At 48.3% G+C, this 20,898-nt stretch overlaps 1 protein-coding gene across 7 annotated transcripts in view; it reads left to right on the top strand.

The window, feature by feature from the left end:
* ELMO1 (engulfment and cell motility 1) overlaps window positions 1-20,898 on the top strand; it is a 385,710-nt gene that overhangs the window by 116,394 nt on the left and 248,418 nt on the right. For all 7 annotated transcript variants that reach the window (XM_072599131.1, XM_072599132.1, XM_072599133.1 and 4 more), the window contains exons 7-9: window positions 7,642-7,677; window positions 12,351-12,450; window positions 18,632-18,783. In XM_072599131.1, coding sequence (XP_072455232.1) covers window positions 7,642-7,677; window positions 12,351-12,450; window positions 18,632-18,783 — 288 coding nt within the window. The remainder of the gene's footprint in view (window positions 1-7,641; window positions 7,678-12,350; window positions 12,451-18,631; window positions 18,784-20,898) is intronic.

Consider the following 20,898-nt stretch of genomic DNA (forward strand, 5'->3'; position numbering starts at 1 on the left):
TGCTCTTATGTCCTGGGAAACCATTGAAATATAAAGCCACATGAATGGAGGAGCGCTAGTCAAAAGACTGTTCGTTGTAAATCCTGGGCAGGATTCCAGCCGTGGCCCTCCCTTTTGGATTCTTTTCTTTATAAGTCCTGTGAAAAATGGGGGCTGGTTTTGAAGGGATCTGGCGGGAGAGCTTCCCCTAAGCTGAGCTATAATGCAGTTCGCTGGCTCTTCACCTATTCACTTGTTTCCTTAATTCATTTATTCATGTGGTAGTTTCAATTGATTCACTACCTACTGTGCCAAGCTTGTGGCCCGGCTTGCTGTGGGAGGGAGAGAATTTGAAACTTTATATGAAGAGCAGTTCCCATCCTCATTCTTCTTCACTAGAGATTGTCAGGTGGCAGCCAGACCCTGAGAACATTGTAGAGGGCTTCTTGTATTGTCTGAGTTGGCCTGGAGGGTTGCTGAAAGGCTGAGATTCAAGGATTGTTTCCCTCTCATGACCCTCCCCCTCCATGCCAAAGTCAGGGGTCTTTCTTGATCCCCTTAATGCTGGTACCTTCCCTCTGAGAGGATTTCTATTTATCCTGTGCATATCTCACTTGTTTCTAATTGAATGTTGGCTTCCTCCATTAGAGTGTAAGCTCCTTGGAGGTAGGAACAGTTTTTTGCCTTTCTTTGTATCTCCAGTACATAACACAGGGCCTGGCTAGCATCAGTGCTTGTTGATGTTTCTTGCCTTGACATAGAATCATAGACTGAAAGAACTTGAGAGTTAGAAAGAATCCAGCCCCTATCTAGTCCAGTCTGGGCCCCCAAGAAAACCCAATACATGGGTTTCAGGAGGTTGCAAAACCAAAACCTTAGTTTGTGAACCAATTTACTCTCTCAGGACTTGTGAGACTCTTTTTCAAGGTTAATTTAGATATTTTGATGAATGTATGAGTGCTTGACAGTGGATTCTCCCCCTGTTGGTGCAGAGAAATTACCACTAGTCTTTCTAACTTTTAGTCTTTAATCACAATTAGTCTTTTGTCTTCTGTGATTTCTGTAAATAGAGGCTTTATGGACTAATACATTAGAGGCCATCCTTTTGTTTTTACATATTTGGGGTTCTAGTAAAAATGCTCTGCCCACTCTTTGTCTCTCATTGCCTTTGTATGACCAGCCTACTTCCATTTCCAGGCACACATGTCCTTGAGAATTTGTTTTCATCGCTTCCTGTGCAGGGTTGCATGGTTGTCTGTGGCAGCCCCCTTAACCACCTTGCATTTCTCCATTTCCCTTTTGTGAATGAGCCATCAGGAGCATCACTGGTCTTCCCAAGGTGGAATTAAGAGCAGCAATGAGTTGAGACTCATTGAAAACATCAAATGTCATCCAATGGATACATAGAATAATCATCATCATTAATGATGATGATGAGGATGCTGATTCATTCAACCTCATCTCCCCTCCTCAGCTCTGGGCTCAGCTTGTTGTCCGTGTGCTGTGTCTGTCCAAATCACAGTTATTCACTCAACAAGCAGCCTGTTCTGCCTCACAACACGTTAGAGTTTGGGCAATTTGTATTTTTCATCCACTTTGCTTTTCCACTGTGGATAGTAAAGCTAAGTTCCTATTTCTGCAGATTTCACTAATGAAGCTCTGAAGTGTTCAGAGCCTCCACACAGTTAGTAAAATGTCATTTGTAAATAGGAACATTGGTTTTAATGGGGGGCTCCCCTCCTCTGATTTGGACTTCTGTGTGACCCTGCTGATGTGCTGCATAGTGTTTACGTCAGCAAACCATGGGACAGAATTATCTCTGCGGTTGCCTCAATCACAAAACCATCTACCATTTTAACCATGTGGGACACCACTTGTTGGAAGGGAGCCTCCAAGGCTGAGTTGTCATATGCAGAGGGAAATGCTTCAAAAATGAGCAACGTTGTATCTCATGTTCTCTCTGTCTCTCAGTCATTGGTCTTGCTAGGACACCCCTCCGGTAGGGCTGCTTCCTTGGCTTTGTTTGTGTCTTCTTGGCTTCATTAGCGATGTTTTAAAGATGGTTCGGCTCAGCTAGGACTCAGGGCAAGTTTGCGGTACGCAACTTTAACTCCCTCCTTGGTGAGGGTTAAGGGGACGTTGCTCAAAGCGCTGTCTTCCAGCACCAAAGCCATAAGCCTTTCTCTGCCTCCAGTCTTTGGTAAATGATACAGCGTCTCTCTGTTGTGTCTGTGCTCTAAGGCAGTTCTGAATTTCCTCATTGTGGTCACAGTTTCACATCCATTAAACTTCTCTAAGCAAAGGTGTTAGAGTCTGTGTCTGAACATTTGTTTAGTTCCCATTTTTTGGAGTCTGACTTGTTTGGACATTGTTAGCATTACACGATGTCTGCTTATCTTCATCTTTTCCTCTATTTTCGCACTTATTTTGATCTTTGCTCTAAGTAGCCAAGCCTGGCTCAGGCCATGTCAGACGACTCTGAGTGGGGAGCTACTTCTAGAGCCCACCATCTTCTGTTAATGATGTTATGATCCATTTCATCCTTCCTGTCATTCATTCCTAGTTGGGGTCTCCGGTGCCTTTTTTACAGAAGACAGGTAGGCTACACAGGTGAATGCACAGCTTCTCAGTAGCCTCAGGTCTCAGGTGCTTTGCTTTGGAAAGTTACTTTCTGCACCAGCTTGTATCTCCCTGTGCCTACCCTGGCCTTGAAGCCCACGGGAGTGAAGGGAGATAGAGCTTACTTAATACCTCGCTCTTCTATAGTATCGTAAGCGTTATGAAGGCTGTTATCTCACTGAATACCTGCCCCAGCAATGGGAGATCAGCTTAGCTTGGACCTCTCAAGGTTGTCCCCTTCGTCCCCTGCAGCTGATGGTGCACGTGCTGTCTTTTCTTCTCTTTTTTTTCACATGATGAAAGCACCTCTTGTCGCTTCCATATTCATATCTCTGAGGAGAACTTGGGAGCCTTCTTTCCATCTAAATAACAACAAAAATAATAATAAACCACATTTCTCTAGACTTTAAGTTTTACAAAGCCAGGACAAGAGATAAGGAGAGAGAACATTCCAGGCAGTGGGGCTAGCCAGAGAAAATGCCTGGAGTCAGGAGATGGGGGATCTTGTGTGAGGAACAGCCAGGAGGCTAGCTTCCCTGTCACTGGATCAAAGAAGAAATGATGGGTGGGTGCACTGGGATGCAGGGGAAAGTGTCAGAAAACTGGAAAGGTGGGAAGGGACTCAAAGCCAAGGCATTCATTAAGATCATATACTACAAGCAGTAAATAAAAGACATAGACCTGGAATGCACCTTCTCCCAAATACACACAGAATCAATAGGAGGACTGGATACAAACTTCAAATGTACTGGTAGTGAGTCTTGTGAGATTGGGAGCACACTGGACCCAAGGGAACTCATATCCTGCAGGGCCTCAGGAGATTTCTTCTTCTTGGAATGTCCTCCTGCTGCTCCCCTCTGGGTGTTGTCTCTTTTATGTGGCTAGTTCAGCCTGGTTCTTTAAGTCCACTTCCCTCTTCTGCTCTATTCTGAACAGCCGAGGCTTCCCCTCTTGTGAATCTGTAGCTAGCTCTCTTTTCTGCTGCCAGGGGTCACATGCCTCAGAGGTATCTCTACTGACTTACTGACTTTTTGTACTTCCTTATGAATGTAATGTTTCCAGTTGGGCCAGTGATTCAGTTACAAGGGTCCATGGCCACTGTGGGGAAGGTGAGGAGAAAAAGTCTCTTCTCCCTCCTGCCCCCTGGTCATGATAGAGGAGTCCTGCTGCACAGACTAGTCCCTGACCCGTCTTTCAGATCTAAGAAGCCCAATTTTTATGGGCCGCCAAGTATATGGTCATTCTTTTGCTAGCTGATGACAAGTTACCTGTCTAATTCCATCAGGAAGAATTGATTCTTACTTTGTAAAGTGATCATTGTATGTAGACGCATCTTTGGATTTTGTTGAACACCTTTATTAATACTTTATCTCCTGTGATTTCATCGATTGGGGGTGTTTAGGGGCTAGAATTGTGCTAGATCATGGGCCAAGTTCCTCTACACCCCAGTGCTGTATGTAAAGTGCTTTGAAAAACTCTAAGTGTATGTGTATGTGAGTTATAATTTCTATTAAACTCCTCCAAGCTTCTACTCAGCTGGTATGTAGGCTTGGAGTGCATGAGGTCACTTCCACACTGCCATGTGGCCACATAAAAGGAATTTAGTGGAATTCATGGTGACTATTATTGAAGCAGACATGTGGAAGAAGCACCTGGCAATGGGGAAAAATTACTGGCCATAGGTCAGTTGTTGTTGAGTCATTTCAGTCATGGCTGACTCTCCATGACCCCATTTGGGGTTTTCTTGTCAGAGATACTGGAGTGCTTGGCCATGTCCTTCTCCAGCTCATTTGACAGATGAGGAAACGGAGGCAAATAAGGTTAAGTGACTTGCCCACGGTCACACAATGAGGAAGTGTCTGAGGTCAGATTTGGACTCAGGAAGATAAGTCATCCTGACTCCAGGTCTGCCCTTTATGCACTATAGTGCCCCCTAGTGACCCTTTCTCAAAAATGGGGTCAGTGAAAAGAAATCTTGCTGGAGGTTAATGGAAAAAATTTGGTTAGCCTCAATGACCTCTTCTCAATCCGTTATGTAATACAACTTGTCTCATAGATGTATATAATATGCCCTGCCTACCCTGGCTACAGCAGCCTCTAGCACTAGGGGAAAAGTGGCAAAGGGTGGAATCTGCCTGGGCTCCACCTCTGCCTTAGCTTCCTTCTGGGTAACCTGTGGCCAGTCCTCTGCTCTCTGCCTTGTTTTCCTCATCTGTTAAGGGACGAGGCCAGAGAGGAGCATTCATGAGATACCAGAGGGGTGCAGGACAACCAAAGGGTCAAGAGCCCCTGGCCTCAAGGAACCCTAAGAACACGTTAACTGTAAACCTTGTGATGCTCTGAGCCCTGATCCAAATATGAAGGGCAGGGAGAGGCTGTTCTCTGTCCAACCTGGGCAGAGGAATAGGAAAATTCTGTTCTTAGGGAATGAGTAAGTCACAGCATCCACCCTGGAAAGACATATTATCAGCAGAGGGAAAAACGAAATCTATTAATTTATAAAGCCCCAAACTTGCTTTTGTTCATGACTATGCCCTGCTTTGTTTCTGGATCTCTCTTTATGTGAGGTCTCTGTCTCTGTCTGTCTCTCTGTCTCTCTATCTCTCTGTCTCTGTCTCTGTCTCTGTCTCACTTGTTTATGAGCATGGTTTTCCAACATTTATTTTCCACAAGATGAGGCCTGGCTTGAGGCATTCCATGGCAGGTGTCATTTGCACATGTTGGCTGATTTCCTTGGGTGCTATTAACAATAAAAATTTGTTTGAAGCGTGTTGGAGGGAGTCATGAGGTGATTAGGCTTTTCCCCTCTCTGAGTCACTCTGGGGATGTTGGCAAATGCCATTTTACAAAGTGTGATCTCTGGTGGCTCATTACCAGGATTGTTCAGAATGAGAGGTTGATGAGGTTTGGGTCTAGATGAGGGGCTGCCCGGTCAAACTCAATAACCTTTAGTGGTTAAGAAAGCTACCACTGCCTGTTGAGCACCATATCTGGGGGCCACCTGCTCCACTCTGGGCCCCACAGGCCAGGACAGACTGCAAAAGGTTCTGGAGCTTATCCTTTCCTAGTGGGGGGCTGTTCTGGGAATGTGGCATCTCCATGGGGTCCTCATTCGCTGCCAGAAAAGGCAACAAAGCTCTAATGAGCTCCAGGTCACATCATGGTTTGTCATGTTATGGCGCCATGATTCCCCAGAAGCACTCAGGCAGCAAGGTGCCCGGTCCCTGCTGGACAATGAACAGCATCTCCCATCTGGAGAGTGACCTATGTGTGGCTTTGCCTGTTCCCTCTACCCAGCATTTGAGGAAGACCCTCCTGAGGCATGAGCAGCAGGGGCCCTTGGGAATGTGGAGGGAGCCAGTCACACCAGGTGAGCTTGACTAAGTCTGTCTGAGCTGGGAGGCAGGCCATTCATTCGCTTCAGTTTACTCCAATTCCATTCAACAAGCATTTCTCAAGTATCTATCATGAGTGAATGGATGAAAATGCATTTATGAAGAACTTACTATGTGCCTATCCCTGTGCCAAGCACTGAGGATACCGATAGAAAAACAGACAGTGCCTTTCTCAAGGAGTTTTCTCTGTAACTGAGGTGAAGAGAAAATAAAAGAAAGTTCACTTGCTGGGCTGATGGCAAGGCCCAGGGTCCTTAGGTTGGCTCCAGAGGTCAGCTAACTGTGCTTGAAGGTCTGGAGGACATAGAGATGGGGCAGATGGCAACACGCCGTCTGACCAGGAGCAGAGTGACTAATTCCCATCTCATCCAAATATTGTGAATGATCCAAGGCCTGGGGAGTTGGGGTGAGAGAAGGTTGGGAGGGAGTGGTTCATAGGACCAGGGAAGAGGCGGATTATGGGAAGGAATGAGGTAAAGGCACTAAGCATCCCTGGAATCTTCAGCTGGCCTTAGAGGCTATGATCTAAGACCTGTGACCATTCCTGGTAGTCTTCTTCTGAACTTGCCAATGTCCCTCACAAAATATGACACCCTCAGAGGTTTGCAGTACAGTAGGTGTGGTGGGATCCAGACAGCATGTAGAGTGAGGATCACCCGGGCTTCCTGCTTCTGGTAACTGGAACCTAATATCCCACTGAAGTTTGTAATTTCCATGGATGAATCATTGATTCATGTCAACTGTATTCTCCATTAGGAGGGATCCTTGAAGTCTTCCACATGAATTGCTTTCTAGGTCAGTCTTCTGCTCTGGTCTTTGCTTTTATACGTCAGAACCAAAGGATGAGTTTATCCATGGGGCCAAAATGTGGCTTCCCCTTCATTTGTGGTTGTTCACTTGTTTCATTCCTATCTGACTCTGTGACCCATTTAGGGTTTTCTTGGCAAAGATACTAGAGTGGTTTTCCATTTCCTCCTCTGGCTCATTTTGCAGATGAGGAAACTGAGGCAAACAGGGTGAAGTGACTTGCCCAAGAACACCCATCTAGTGAGTGTCTGAGGTTAGATTTGCACCCAGGTCTTCAGGAATCCAGACCTGGTGTTCTGTGCACTATGGCGCCCCCTAGCTGCCTAGCAGCCATTGATCTTCATCAGTATTTATCCGTTACCTCCCTGCATTCTGGCAATAGTCCTGCTGGGTGGGTATGACAGGCATTGAGACTTACCTTACAGATGAGAAAACCAAGATCCAAACTGGGAATTGGCTTGCCCAGGGCCCCACAGCTAACACACATCAGGGCAGAATCTGAACCCAGGTATTCACTCTGACTCCTGAACCCCATGCTCTGCAGTTGGCTCCACAACCCCCCTCACCAGCCCTGGTCACTAAGTCTTTTTGTCTGCATCCCCAGTCCCTATGAACCTAGGCCGGTGCTGCAGGCACTGTTGGTACCAAACGCTGTGTTGGGGGAGTTGACTTGTGCTGACTTTCTGAGCAGTCTCGAGTGACTGTGGTCCTGCCTTGGGCCAGTGCCCAACACAGCTTCAATGGGCTTCCTTTCCATAGGTCGGTGCCATTGTGTGTCTCTCCTGCCCCCAGGGGAGGATCTAACATTTTATCCATTCATTTATGCATTTTTGTTTTTCAGGCGATATCAGAAGCTACAGAAGATCATGAAGCCCTGGTAAGGATGTGCCCACCACTGCTTTTGCATGGTTGACCCCCGGCTTTCCCCATCATGGTCACAGGCCCAGTCTTGGCCACCTCTCAGAGGGTCCCCTCAGGTCCCACCTGGTGCGCTGCCCTGCATCCAGCCCATCAGACCTTGCTCCAGAGCTGGCTTCTTCTCCCTCATCTTCTTCCTTTGCTTGTGGCCTGGGTGCTTGTGAGTGCCCATGCTAGCCCCCAGGGTCCTGCCCCAAAGTTCAGGGACCACATGGTAGGGAGCGCTGCTGGGGATAGACTTTCCTTTGGTTTTTTACTCAATTATATGTGAACACAAATGCTTAGCATTTGTTTTAAAAAGTTTCCAGTTCCAAATTCTCTCCCTCCCTTCCTCCCCCTCCTAGAGAAGGTAAGCAATCTAATATAGATCATACGTGTGCGATCTATGCAGGTCATACTGTACAATCTGACATGGATCACACCTGTGCCATCTGCTATAGATCATACATGTGCAGAAAGGCTCGCCTTAGAGCCAGGGCCTTGTATGTGGCCCATGGGTGACCGTGATCCCTGTTCACTGTCCTCAGGAGCAAAACTCTAGCTTCTAGAAGCTAGCTTGAAGTTTGGGGGGATTCTTTATAACTTCAAGTGATGATATTTGTATGTGCGTGTTGCATGCACTAAGTGCTTAATAAATGCTTGTTCCCTCCCTCTAAATTTGGAAGCAGCTGATTCTAAATCCCGGACTGGGCACCGTTAAGTAATTATTGTACGCTCGGTGCTAAGGGCCCCTGACTTCACACCTCCTTTCAGCCCCCACTGTTCCCACCAAAGTTGACCTGCTATCTCTGCAAGGCAGCTTGGGAAAGCGTACAGTGCGGCCAGGCTATGGGGCAGAATCACACAGGGGCACAGGTCACTGCTACCCCCTCCTCCAGGGTGACCATCCTGAAGAAGGCGGTGGCTGCCTCTGGTCTCAGGCACTTGTTACCCTGTCGACTGAGTAGCTCATATGCTAGACCAGAAATGAAGGGTTTAGTGACACAGGGAGAGCCTGAAGTAGACTCTTCAAGGTGAAACTCCATTAGTGACCGTCCCTGACCCCTGTTGGTGTCCAGCCAACCCTGGAGCCACCAGCCTTAGAGCTGAAATGCTCATTTCAGAGATCACAGTGGCTGCTCGGCTCTGTCAGGGGCTTGCAAGGCAGCTCGGTCATGAGCCTGTGATCACATTCACTGAGGGGGTCCTCCTGGTAGGGAGATGACAACCCACCCACAAAGAACTGCCAGCAGTAGGCATCACTGTTATCAAGAGGAGAAGACCAACCACGACTCTTTGTTGGCGTAGTGCTTGTGTGGACAGTGCCAGCTCCATCATCTCCATGGAGCTCCATCATCTCCATGGAGCTCCATCATCTCCATGGAGCTCCATGCCCACTCTGGCAGGGGATGGTGTGGTTGCTGGACCCTGAGGCAGGGGTGACTGTGCAGGGTGTCAGAGGCGGATTCATGCACACTCAGCACACGTGTGTCTGAGGGGCACAAGATGGAGCAGAGCCAAACCCCCTCCAGCAGTGGTGACCTTTTAGGGGTACTTGGCAGAGTGGGAAGAGGCAGAGGACCTGAGTTTGAATCCTTTTAAGAGGACTTAGCACAGTGGGAAGAGGCAGAGGACCTGAGTTTGAATCCTTTTAAGAGGACTTAGCACAGTGGGAAGAGGCAGAAGACCTGAGTTTGAAACCTCTCAGACCACAGTCTCCCCACCTGTTAAATAGGGGCGGGGTTTCCTCCTTGGTGGTTTCTGAGGTCCCTTCCCACTCATGCCCAGTGCTCCCTACCTCTGACCCCTCCCTTCTCTTTTTCTCCAGGCCTGGGGGAGGGGTCAGAGGACACCCCAAACCAGCTTCATGCAAAAGCACAGATGGGGGAATTCATTCTTTCCAGGCAGCTCCGAGTCAGAGGGAGCTCATGCTGGACTGGAGATCGCACCAGCTGAGTCAGGGAGGAAAAGTGATTTAGAGTATTATGAAAGACGCAGTGTTTTGGCCATGACCTTGGCCTTGGGCCAGGACCGAAAGTTTGCAGGCAGCTCCTTTGTGGTCTGAGATCACTTTTATGTGCATGCATTTAAAAGCCCCTAGCCCCTCCCCGCTTGGTCCTTCACACACACACCCCAGCACCCCCTTCTCCCCAGCAGTGCTAAATGCAGTATTGGGTGGCTGGGCTTGGACTGGCTGGGTTTTCTCTAAGCAGCACCGAACCTCAGAAATGTTCTCTTCTCTCCCTGGAGCACTCACTAGCCTCAGTGCATGCTCACGTAATCTGTGACCAGGGCCTCATGGTGAACCCCAGACAGCTCAATTCCCCACCCCACCCCCCGCTCCAGAAATGGGAGTGTAGAAGTGGAAGCCCCCCCATGAAGGCTTGCCAGTGGGCGTGGGAGCCAGGGCCTCTGCCAGCCCAGGACACGTGGAGCTCTCCCCTAAGGAGCTGGGCCAGCCGCTGGACAGCTGACGTGGAGCCTTGGCTGGGCCAGGGCTGGAGCCTCCACAACAGCTGGGGATGGAGGGGGAGGTTCAGGAGCTGGGCCGGGGACCTTGGGGTCCCGGCTGACAGGAGGAGCCCTCCCCTGCCTCGGGCCATGAGGGCCCCACAGGTCAGCTGGTCTGACCCTTTCATTTGCACAGGTGGGGAAACTGATGCCCAGAAAGGTGGGGCAGCCCGGGGTTTGGCTGTTGGCTAGGTGTCCCTGCTCCAAAACCGTGGGCCCTTTGTGAAGCAGACACAGATGAACCGGCAGTTAATTCCCCAAGCGAGTGGCTGGTTAATCCTCACTTTGCGCGGCGGTCTCACTGTCCCACACTGGCTCTCGGCTGAAAAGCCCAGCCCTCCTGACTCCTGGTCCTCCTCTCATTATCCTTCTTCCCTCCACTGTCCCCTGTATACAGCAGGTAGTCAATCCTTGCAGGATGACTCCAATCTTTCCCTGCTCTTTGGTTAATGAACATTCCACCCTTTTACTCCTGACTGCCAGGGAGGCGGTGACCTGGTCCTCTGGCGACACCTAGAGGGCATCAGGGAGAAGAGCTCCCCATTAGGCATCCCCAGCATGGCTGTGTCCCCCTCACTCAGAGCATGTTGGGGGAGATCCCTTAGCCCCTCCTAGAGACTCCCAGCCTGGAGTGGCAGAAAAGGGCTTTGGCTCCCTCCTATGCTACCCCGGGGGCTGTTCCCCCAAACCAAGCCTCCCTCCTGTCTGTCCTTCCCCACAAGTCCCCCCAAAAGGTCTGGTGCCCAAGGTCAGGTCCTGGAAAGAGGGCCCCTCAGGAAACATCTGGACCCTCAAAAGCTTGGGGTAACATTCACTTCATGGAACATCATGGGAAGGGGGATGCTTACAGTGCCCCAGGGACCCTCAGCACCAAGAAACCAACCAAGGGCTCTATCCACTGAGCTACCTACCTGCTCCCTAGGCCAAGAGACAAAGTGATCTGCCCAGGGTCACTCAGCTTTAGTCAGTGTCTGGGGCTGAATTTGAACTCAGGTCTTCCTGACTGTAAGCCCAACACTGTCCACTGCATTACATAGCAGCCTGCTGTCTCCTACTCTGCCACATACAATTTAATTTAGTGCAACAGGCCTTTTCTTTCTTTTTGTTTAATGTCTGCTCTGTACCAGGCATATCCAGAAATGAAACCTCCCTGCCCTAATGGAGTTTAGGGGGGACAAGCACCTGATTCCCTTCATGAACATTCTTAAATAGAAATATTTGCACTAAAATGAGTTGAATGTACATGGATTTTTAGGGTAACTTCCATGTGTCAATTCTTCTCTCAGATCAAGGTTTTGTGTTCTGGACCCTCTTGGGCAGGCAGGGGCCCCTTTTCAGAATAGGGTTTTTAAGTGAATAAAGTAAAATGCACAATTTTATGAAAGAAGCTAATTACTATTGAAAGGCAGTTCTCCAAATATGAAAGAGCTGACTTCATGGACGCCTGAATTCTCCCCCTGGAGTCCTGGACACAGCCCTGACCTCGGCCTTGCTAGATTGCCTCTAGAGAGAAAGCATATGAGTCAAATCCTGGGGGTTCTTCTAACACAAACGAAAAAAATGTTTTTGGCATTCTGATTATTTATGGGACAGTGGGAAAGACAATGGCACTGAAACACTTCTTAAGAGGAAAAGAGCTCTGTGGGCTAGATTTGGCTTCAGGCCTTCCATGTCTTTTCTATTATGTATATATGAATAATTAAACCTAGGGAGTTTTACATGAGTGTGAGTGTGTGTGTGTGTGTGTGTGTATTCACTTAGCAAACAAATGGAAAGCAAAAAAAATGTTAAGTAGAGGCATGTGTATGTATGTCAGCACATAAATGTATGCTTTGTGTAGGACTCTGTGTCCAAGCGTGGACACACACACACACACACACACACACACACACACACACACACACCTACTTTCTCTCCATGCCCTCCTGCTTTGCGGCTCCGTGGTTGCCCCTTGTCCCCCCCCCCCCCCCATGTCTCCTCTTCCCTCATCCCCTGCTCCCTGCTGTCATCTGAGGTCCCCAGGGCTGCTCAGCCCCCTTCAGATTTCCGGCCTCAGATCTCTCCTTACTTCCATGTTTCCTGCTCCTGGGGACCTCTCCCTTCTTGGCCAAAGTCATCGTCACTCTTCCCTGTGTCTTTCAGCTTTGGAGACATGTTGTCCTTCACACTGACTGCCTTTGTGGAGCTGATGGACCATGGCATCGTGTCGTGGGATACCTTCTCTGTGGCATTCATCAAGAAGGTGAGCTGACCTCTCTCAAGGGCCTGGGTCTGGGTCTCCCTTTCCCTGGGGTCTACATAGCCTCTGCTCCTCTTGCCATCAGGAAGATCCAAGACGAGAGAACTCTAGCTGCTCAATCCCTGAGGTGTCCTCTAGTCTGGGCCTTTTTACAGTTATGGAAAAGGAGGCCCAGAGACGGGGAATATTTTGTCCAAGGTCAGCCAGGCTATTAGAACTGGAGTCAAGATTCTAGCTGAGATCCTCAGCCTTCTTTCCTTTGGGCCAATCATATAGAGGCTGACTTCTCTGGAGAGCACTCGGGTGATGGGAACATTCAGAAAGGAGACTTCATCTCCAAGAGGAGGACTCCCTCATCATAGCAGGGTGGTTTCCTGACCTCCCTCCCAGCAGAGGTTTCATTGCATGGGCTTCTCATGTACCCAGGGAGGGCAGTCACTGGTGGGGCTGTCTGCATCATGGTTCCACACCGCTGTCATGGTCAGCCGGTTATCCTGCACCCAGAGGGCTCAACCTCTGCCTCTGGTTCTTATCCCATCTTGCCCCCTCTCCCTGGCACAATGCTAGGTATATCTGAGGCACTGAATTGCTCTCAGGCTCATTTTGATGCCCTGCCCCCCCAGCTTCTTTGGAATGGCCATGTGTAGGGGCTTCACTATCCTGTCCTCCAATCTCTGGGACAAATGAGAAAGAGGCGTCTTGCTGAAGCCCCAACTGATTTAACGTTTGGGGAAGAATCTAATGATTGGGAACTTAATTAAGTGCTTTTGAGAGAACACTAATTCTTTGACAAGGGTACATAACTGGTTCCCAAGCAGAATTTGGTCTTTCCACAGAAATTGAGGAAGACCAATGATATGCTGGGCGTCTGGGGGCTGTCCTCATAGTGCACAGAGCACCAGACCTGGAGTCAGGAAGACTGAGTTCAAATCTGGACTCAGACACTTCCTAGCTATGTGACCATTGGCAAGTCACTGAACCCTGCTTATCTCAGTTTTCTCATCTGTGAAATGTACTGGAGAAGGAAGAGGCAAACTACCCCAGTGTTGTTGCCAAGAAGAGAAGGCCTCTCAATGAGGCGGATCCTCATGACGGCATCACTGGGGATGGGAGACACTCACAGGTGTGAAACAGTTCAGCTACCTGCTTCCCGATGTCCACACATGATCATGAACCAGGGCTCCTGCAGTGGCTCGGGAAGGAGAGAATGGATTTGGACATCATAAGCTACTCAAAGAACCCTTACCTCGGCTGCCCATCCCTCCAGCCTTCTGACCCCTTGGGGATGGGAGCTGGAACCTGCAGCCTGGGCTCTGGATCAGGGATCTCTGGCCAAATCCACTTCCCTTCATCCACTGGACCACCTCTGCTCTGGCTATGTGCAGGGACTGTGCACCTGCTGATGAGGATGAGCAGAGAGAGGTGCCCACAGAGGGGCACAGTGCTGAGGATGGACTGACCCTGTGCTAGAGCCAGGCACAGGGGAGAAGGAACGGTCCCCACACCACCTCCCCACCATGTGCAGGGCAACACACATATGTAGTCATGTGTAAACATGTGTGCATGAAGTATGGATCTACATGTTTAAAAAACACAGCCCCAGGAAGAGATGACAGGAAGAGACAGATGGAGAGAGGCTTTTTGGGGCTCAGGAAGCAGTTTATTTTTCCCCGGTGCATAATTCTGCCTTCTCTCAGGAAGAGGGCACTGGGGGGCTCTGGCAATAAGCTCTGGGGCTCTCAGCCCCTTCAGCCCCACCCAGAGTGACCTGGAGCCGGCTCTGGGCAAAGACTGGACATTTAGCTTCTGAGAGTTTGTGGAGGCAATGGAGACTTGGATAACTATTTAATAGTTGCTTCAAGTGTGTCATGCTTTTGTACATAATCCAGTGCTTTGGTGCCTTAAGAGCCAAGCTCCTGGCTTCTTTATCTCCATCCTCACCCGGCTTCTCCTTGTATTCCTTTGCTGATGTGTGTGGGAATGCACCTTTACAGCCACCCCAGGGGGGGGGAAAGCGGGGCTTTCATGCTACTACCAAGGATAAACTTTGGCAGCTAGACCAGGTTTGGTGATTTTTCTGTCCCTGAGGGAATGTGGGTAACTCTCTTGCCAACTGGTCCATGGAGAGCATTGGTTGGAAGCCTGGAGGGGTTGACCTTGGGCAAGTCTCTTCCTCTCTCAATCTCAGTTTTTCACAGCCAGCACAGATCTAAATCACAGATAAAATTGTTGAATGGAACTGTTCTGAGGATGAAGTCCTGTGGCACTACTAGAGACACAGTCCAGGTTGAGAATATCCATGTAAATAAACTGTGGTCTCTGGGAGACCCCTGAGCCCCACCCCAGACTCAAACCTGCCCATTGTCATTACTCAAATGTCTCTCCAATCCATCCAATAGTGTTTGATGCAGAAACTTCTCAATCCTTTGAGACTTGAATGTACTTCAAAAGATAGGATTGGAGGATCATAATTTTAAAGCTGGAAAGGACTTTAGAGGCCACTGAGTCCAACCCCTTCATTTTACAAATAAGGAAGCTGAGGTCGCCCAGAGAGGGGAAGCAGTTTCTCCGGGCTCACACAGCCAGAAGTTGTCTGAGGCAGGCTTTGAACCCAGATCCTTCTGGCTCCAGGTCTGATGACCTCTCCACTACCTCTTACCATCTTCAGGACTTTCAGTCTTTTCTTAGTCATGTGGGTTCTGCTCTTTCAGATCTGAAGATCTTTTAGGACACCCATGAATTAGCCTCCTGCTCATATATTGTTAAGGGCAATAGTTTGTTGGTTCAAGCATCTGGAGCAGGAAGGGACTTCAGCATAGTCTAGTCTCTTGATTTTACAGATGAAGAAAATGAGGCTCAGACTGGGGAATGATTTACCCAAGGTTGTACAAGAGGTGAGCATCAGAAGCAGAAGCTGACTGTTCTAAAGCCTGGATTCCAAGTATTAACACAGAAACACTGAGGGAGACTCCTATCCTAGTCTGGGCTGCAAGCCTGAAATTCAGACAAGCTTGGGAGAAAATAAGCGTAATAAACCAAAGAAACAAGCTTTAGAGAAAATGCCTGCTAAGCACCATGACTTGGATAGGCAGTGTCAGCTCTAGTGACATCAGGAGAATTTGGTTCAAACATGGAAGTATAATACTATAGTTGGCCAAAGAAGTGTTTATGGGCCCCTAATTAACAAGTAATTACTAATTCAGGTACTGCTACTTGCTGAGTGGCACCACGAATCCTATGTCTGGATCCTATGTCCAGAGCACTTCCCGGCTTATAAAGGATTTTCCTCAAACAGCCTTGTGAGGGAGGGAGTGCAGGTAGGACTAGGCCCATTGTACAAATGAGGGAACTGAGGCTCAGGAAAGTGGCCAAGTGAGGTGGTTGCACTCCCTCTCTTTATAACCAGGAACTGGACACTGAGGATCTTGACGGCTTCAGTCCAGCATTCTTTCCCTCAAGCCATAGGATTGCCAAGGCTTATGTTTCTTTCTGGAATGACAAATATGGGATTGATTAGGGGAGACCCCAGGAAACAAAACTGAAACCAGGTTTTGAGGAAAGGAGCAGCTTTTAGAGGCAAAGAAGGGGCATATTTGGTGGGAGAGACAGAATATGTGAAGGCTTAGAGATAGAGGAAGAGAAGCTGCTTGTTAGAGAGGACTTTGAGATCACAAGCCATGCTGTAGCTGCCGAGAAAGCGTGTGTGTGTGCATGTGTGTGTGTGTGTGTGTGTGTGTGTGTGTGTGAGAGAGACAGAGAGAGAGAGAGAGACAGAGAGACAGAGAGAGACAGAGACAGAGACAGAGAGACACAGAGAGAGACAGAGAGAGACAGAGAGAGGGACAGAGAGAGAGAGAGAGAGAGAGAGAGAGAGAGAGAGAGAGAGAGAGAGAGAGAGAGAGAGAGAGAGAGAAGAGAGAGATGAGAAAGATGGAGATGCTGGTGGATGGTAGCAATTTCTGCTGAGTTCTACAGCCTATAATCAGCAGCTATAATGATGCATGCCCCATCATGGGTGGCCTTTGAGGACAAGGCTGTGACCCAAACAGGAGCAGAATGTTAACTTTACCTGGTGGAGGTAGGACCCAACACTTGGGCACTGGGAGTTTACTGAGACCAACATGGTTGAAGGGCCTTCAGTCCTTGCTTTCCTAACCTGCTAAAAGATGGGAGGACTTTGGAGATGACATTCCTTGTACCTCCTGCCCTGGATACCTAGCCAGATGGCACCCCACATCTGTTGGGGACCAGGACTCCACCCCCAAAAAACCTGAACTCCCAAAATAAATGTATACTTTTCTCAAGATTGAGAGTATTTCATGAGAAACAATCATCATGCAGATGGACTCTAGGGAACGTTATCTAGTTGCAACGATCATACAAATTGTGGAGAAGTAGAAAGTGGTGTTAGGATCTAGCTGGAAGCAATGTTGGGAAGGGGAAGGGAGAGGAAAACAAGATGGAAGGAGGCAGTTGACAATCCTTGACCTCAGCAGTGGTCAAAGTAATGTCAGGGACATCTATTGGACCCCATGGACTCTTGGTGGTTAGTGCAGGGGAATGAGAACCTGATTTGGAATCAGGGGAACTCTGCTACTCTGCACCTTCACGACCTTGGTCAAATCCCTTCCCCTTTCTGGGTCTCAGCTTACCCATCTGTAAGATGGAAGTTTTGGAATAAAAAAGATCCCTGAGATCTTTCCCAATTCTTAATGTATGTATCTAAGGAGGAAGGGAAGGGAAGGACTAATGAGTGCATCCAATCCAACAAGCATTTATTAAATACCTCCTGCGGTTAGAAAGAAAAACAAACATGCAGTTGTCCCTGCTCTCAAGCAGTTTCGGTTCTGTAGAGGGTAGTAGAGAGATACAACATGGTGAACAGTAAATTCACCATTATTGCAGGAGGATTGTACCCTGTACAGCACATGAAATCTTTAGAATTGATTCAAGAGTGCAGAAGGAAGTGGCTGAAAATGTCTGCATCTCAGTTGGAGTGCTGTGGTGGGAATTGGGAGGAGACCAGCGGAGAACAGAGGAGGGAGCTGTGATGCTGGATGGAGGGGGGGGATGGAGCAGGACAGAAGAGAGGAGCAAAATTCCAATTTCCCATGGAGGCAAATTATCCAGGCTTGAAGGAAGCTGCAATTCCTGTTACTATAATGGCCTTTTCCACATCATCTTGTCAACAGAATTAATAGCTTTAATGAGGCCCCTTAAATACATTATTTATGAGCCCCCTGGGTCTGGCATGCTGCGATCCTTGATTCTAACCTGCATTTCACTCCCCTTCATACACTGATTTGTTAGGGTCTGGGCCGAAAAGATGAATTCCACGGAGACAATAGTGGAGAGTTTGCAGTATTATCTTAACTTTGGGAGATGGTATTTTCACTGTTTTGTACATCGCTGGCTGAGAGCAGTGGTGGGGATCGGACTAATTTGTGGAAAAGATGTGCGTTAGGAAGTTCAGGAATACATGCTGCTTTCTTGGACTGAGCAGCAAAGAGGGAGGGAGGGCCGCTAGGCACAGCCGAAAGGACTGTATTGACTCTAATCAGAGGGCTGGGCTGAGATTCTGCCTCTGATACTTCCTCTATGTATGACCTTGGACAAGTCACTTCTCCATGGCCTTCAGCTTCCTCATCTGTAAATGGGGGTCACCTCTGGCTCCTGTGCTGCCAGTGGTCAGCGCTGGCCTGAGTGATTCTCCTTGGCTTGTCTTCCCTAAAGAGCTGAGGAAATGACTGGAACCAAATCAAAGATGAAGTGGCCAGAGGGATGTGTGGAAGGCGATGGAGGCAATTCTGAGTTGAAACTTGTCTCCTCAGGACATAGTTTTGTCCTTAGTCACTGTTGTGTTTAAAACATTTACCCCTAACAACCTAACCTCAGAGGAGTGGCCGTGGAAACCAGACAGGATGGCTTTGGGCTATGGACGGAATGCTGAGGCCATGTCTGCGTCTGGTTTTTAACGGATTGCTTCCTTTTTCCTGAATTTAGAATTCCGGACCAAATTCAGCTTGGAAAAAGAGGGCATGGCTAGTGGGCTCCTCCTGGGGAAGAACTGGGGCACGCTGCCGGAGCCCACTGTCTACAGCTCTTGGCATCTCCTTAGGGACCGCCTTCGCCTCCTTCCCCATCTCGTGTGAACCAAGCATGCTCTGCCTGTGTTTATTTGCAGATAGCGAGTTTTGTGAACAAGTCTGCTATCGACATCTCCATCCTGCAGCGCTCCTTAGCCATCCTGGAGTCCATGGTACTCAACAGTCATGACCTGTACCAGAAGGTGGCGCAAGAGATCACGATTGGCCAACTCATCCCCCATCTTCAGGGGTAAGAAATGGTGGTGGGAGCTCGATGATGCGGACCCAGGGAGGTCCAGAATGGGATAGTTCTGGGATCTCATTGACGTCAGTGCCCCCTGGCAGGCAGAGCCCAGTCCACTAATGCCTGCCCATCCTGCACGATGTTTTCCCATACAGACTCCCATCAGTCTTCCATGAGGGATCTGCCTGGTCCCCAGGCTGACCGCAGGGCCTCTGATGTTCCATGGATACCAACGTAGGGCCATACATTGAAAAACACAATGCATTAAGGTCAATTTTGTGACCTTAAAAAAGAGAAGTAGAAGAGCATGACAATGAGTGCAAAGCTCCTGGGTTCAAATCTGTCTGTTCACTTATTGTGTGTGTGACCCTGGCCAAGTCATTTGACTGCTCTGAGACCAGGAGTGATATCTGTGCTCCCCACATCATGGGTCTGACAAGAGCAGAGACCTTCATAAACCATCCAATGCTGTGATTATCATAATTACAATCTTTTAAAATTATTGAATTTATATGAAGTTATCAATGAAAGCCACGAGACAATGAAATCTCTGTGTCCTCATCAGGCGCTTTCTTTTCTCGTGATAAAATGATGATATGTGACCTCACTGTCAAATAAAAGAGCAGATGTGTAAAAATGTATACACATATAAATATACACACATACATACATGCATATGAATGGCTAACATGGATAATGGGCAGCTACGTGATGCAGTGCACAGAGTACTGGGCCTGAAGTCAGGAATTCTCATCTTCCTGAGTTCAGATTCAATATCAGATGCTTACTAGCTGTGTGACCCTGGGCAAGTCACTTCACCCGATTTGCCTCCATTTCCTCATCTGTAAAATGAGCTGGAGAAGGACATGGCAAACCACTCTAATATTTTTACCATGAAAACCCCAAATGGGGTCATGGAGAGTTGGATAGGACTGACATGACTGAATAACAACAAAAACTTTGATCAAAAAAACTAACTAACGTTGACATAAGGGTTTAATGTTTGCTAAGTACTTACATATATATACACATACACATGTAAATATACATATAATATATACATAGATGTACATATAACATCAGGTATATACCAATATGTACACACGCATCATGTGTACACATACATGTGTATATATACATATATGTGAATATACCTATACAGAGCATATATATGTATGTACGCGGGGCAGCTAGGTGGTGCAGTGGATGGAGCACCAGTGAAGGAGTCAGGAGGACCTGAGTTCAAATCTCACCTCAGACACTTGACACTCAACTAGCTATGTGACCTTGGGCAGTCACTTAACCCCAATTGCCTCATCCTGGGTCATCTCCACTCATCCTGATGAATATCTGGTCACTGGATTCAGATGACTCTGGAGGAGAAGTGAGGCTGGTGACCTGCACAGCCCTCCCTCCCTCAAAACAAAGTCAAGTGCGAGTCATGTCATCATTTCTCTGATGGCATGGTCTTCTTCGGCAACGAAGGACGAACACACTTGTGTGTACACATATATCTCAAACATTAAAAGTCTGTATCAGTGTTAGCCGCCCTTATCATAGGGTCATGGATTGGGGAGTCCTTAGAGGTCATTTGGCTTCTGTCCCCGCTTTTAGAGAAAAGGATTTCGAGGTCCAGAGAGACTTGGCCAAGGTAGACCTAGGATTTGAAGTCAGGTCTTTGGAACCCCAAGGCCACACTTCTTTTACTGCACTTTTCTGCTGCCTAGCAGTTTGATGGGAATTGGGGAGTACTAGTCCAGAAAGGCTGACAAGAGCCCACTTGGAAGGGCCTCAGATGCTGAAGGGAAATGTTTATGTTTTATTCTAGAGGAAATAGGGAGCCAGGGAGGAGGCCTCCTGAGCAGGAGGGCACCATGGTAAGTCCATGTTTCAGGCCATCAGTTTAGCAGCTTCAGGGAGGATGGGTTGGAGTAGAGAACCTAGTGTTTTCTCTCTTGATTCCTTGTGCTTATGTTCATGCTTTTAATGGGTTAGAGAAATCAGAGGAAGGAGTGTCCTCCCTGGTCAGAGCCCCTGGAAGACCAGGCTAGAGCTGGAGAGCAGTGGCATCTTCAGTGTGGTTGGGATCAAGGCCACCTGGGCTGCTCTGGCACCTTGCTG

This window comes from Notamacropus eugenii, chromosome 3 (genome assembly GCF_028372415.1).
Source record: "Notamacropus eugenii isolate mMacEug1 chromosome 3, mMacEug1.pri_v2, whole genome shotgun sequence".
NCBI lineage: Eukaryota > Metazoa > Chordata > Mammalia > Diprotodontia > Macropodidae > Notamacropus > Notamacropus eugenii.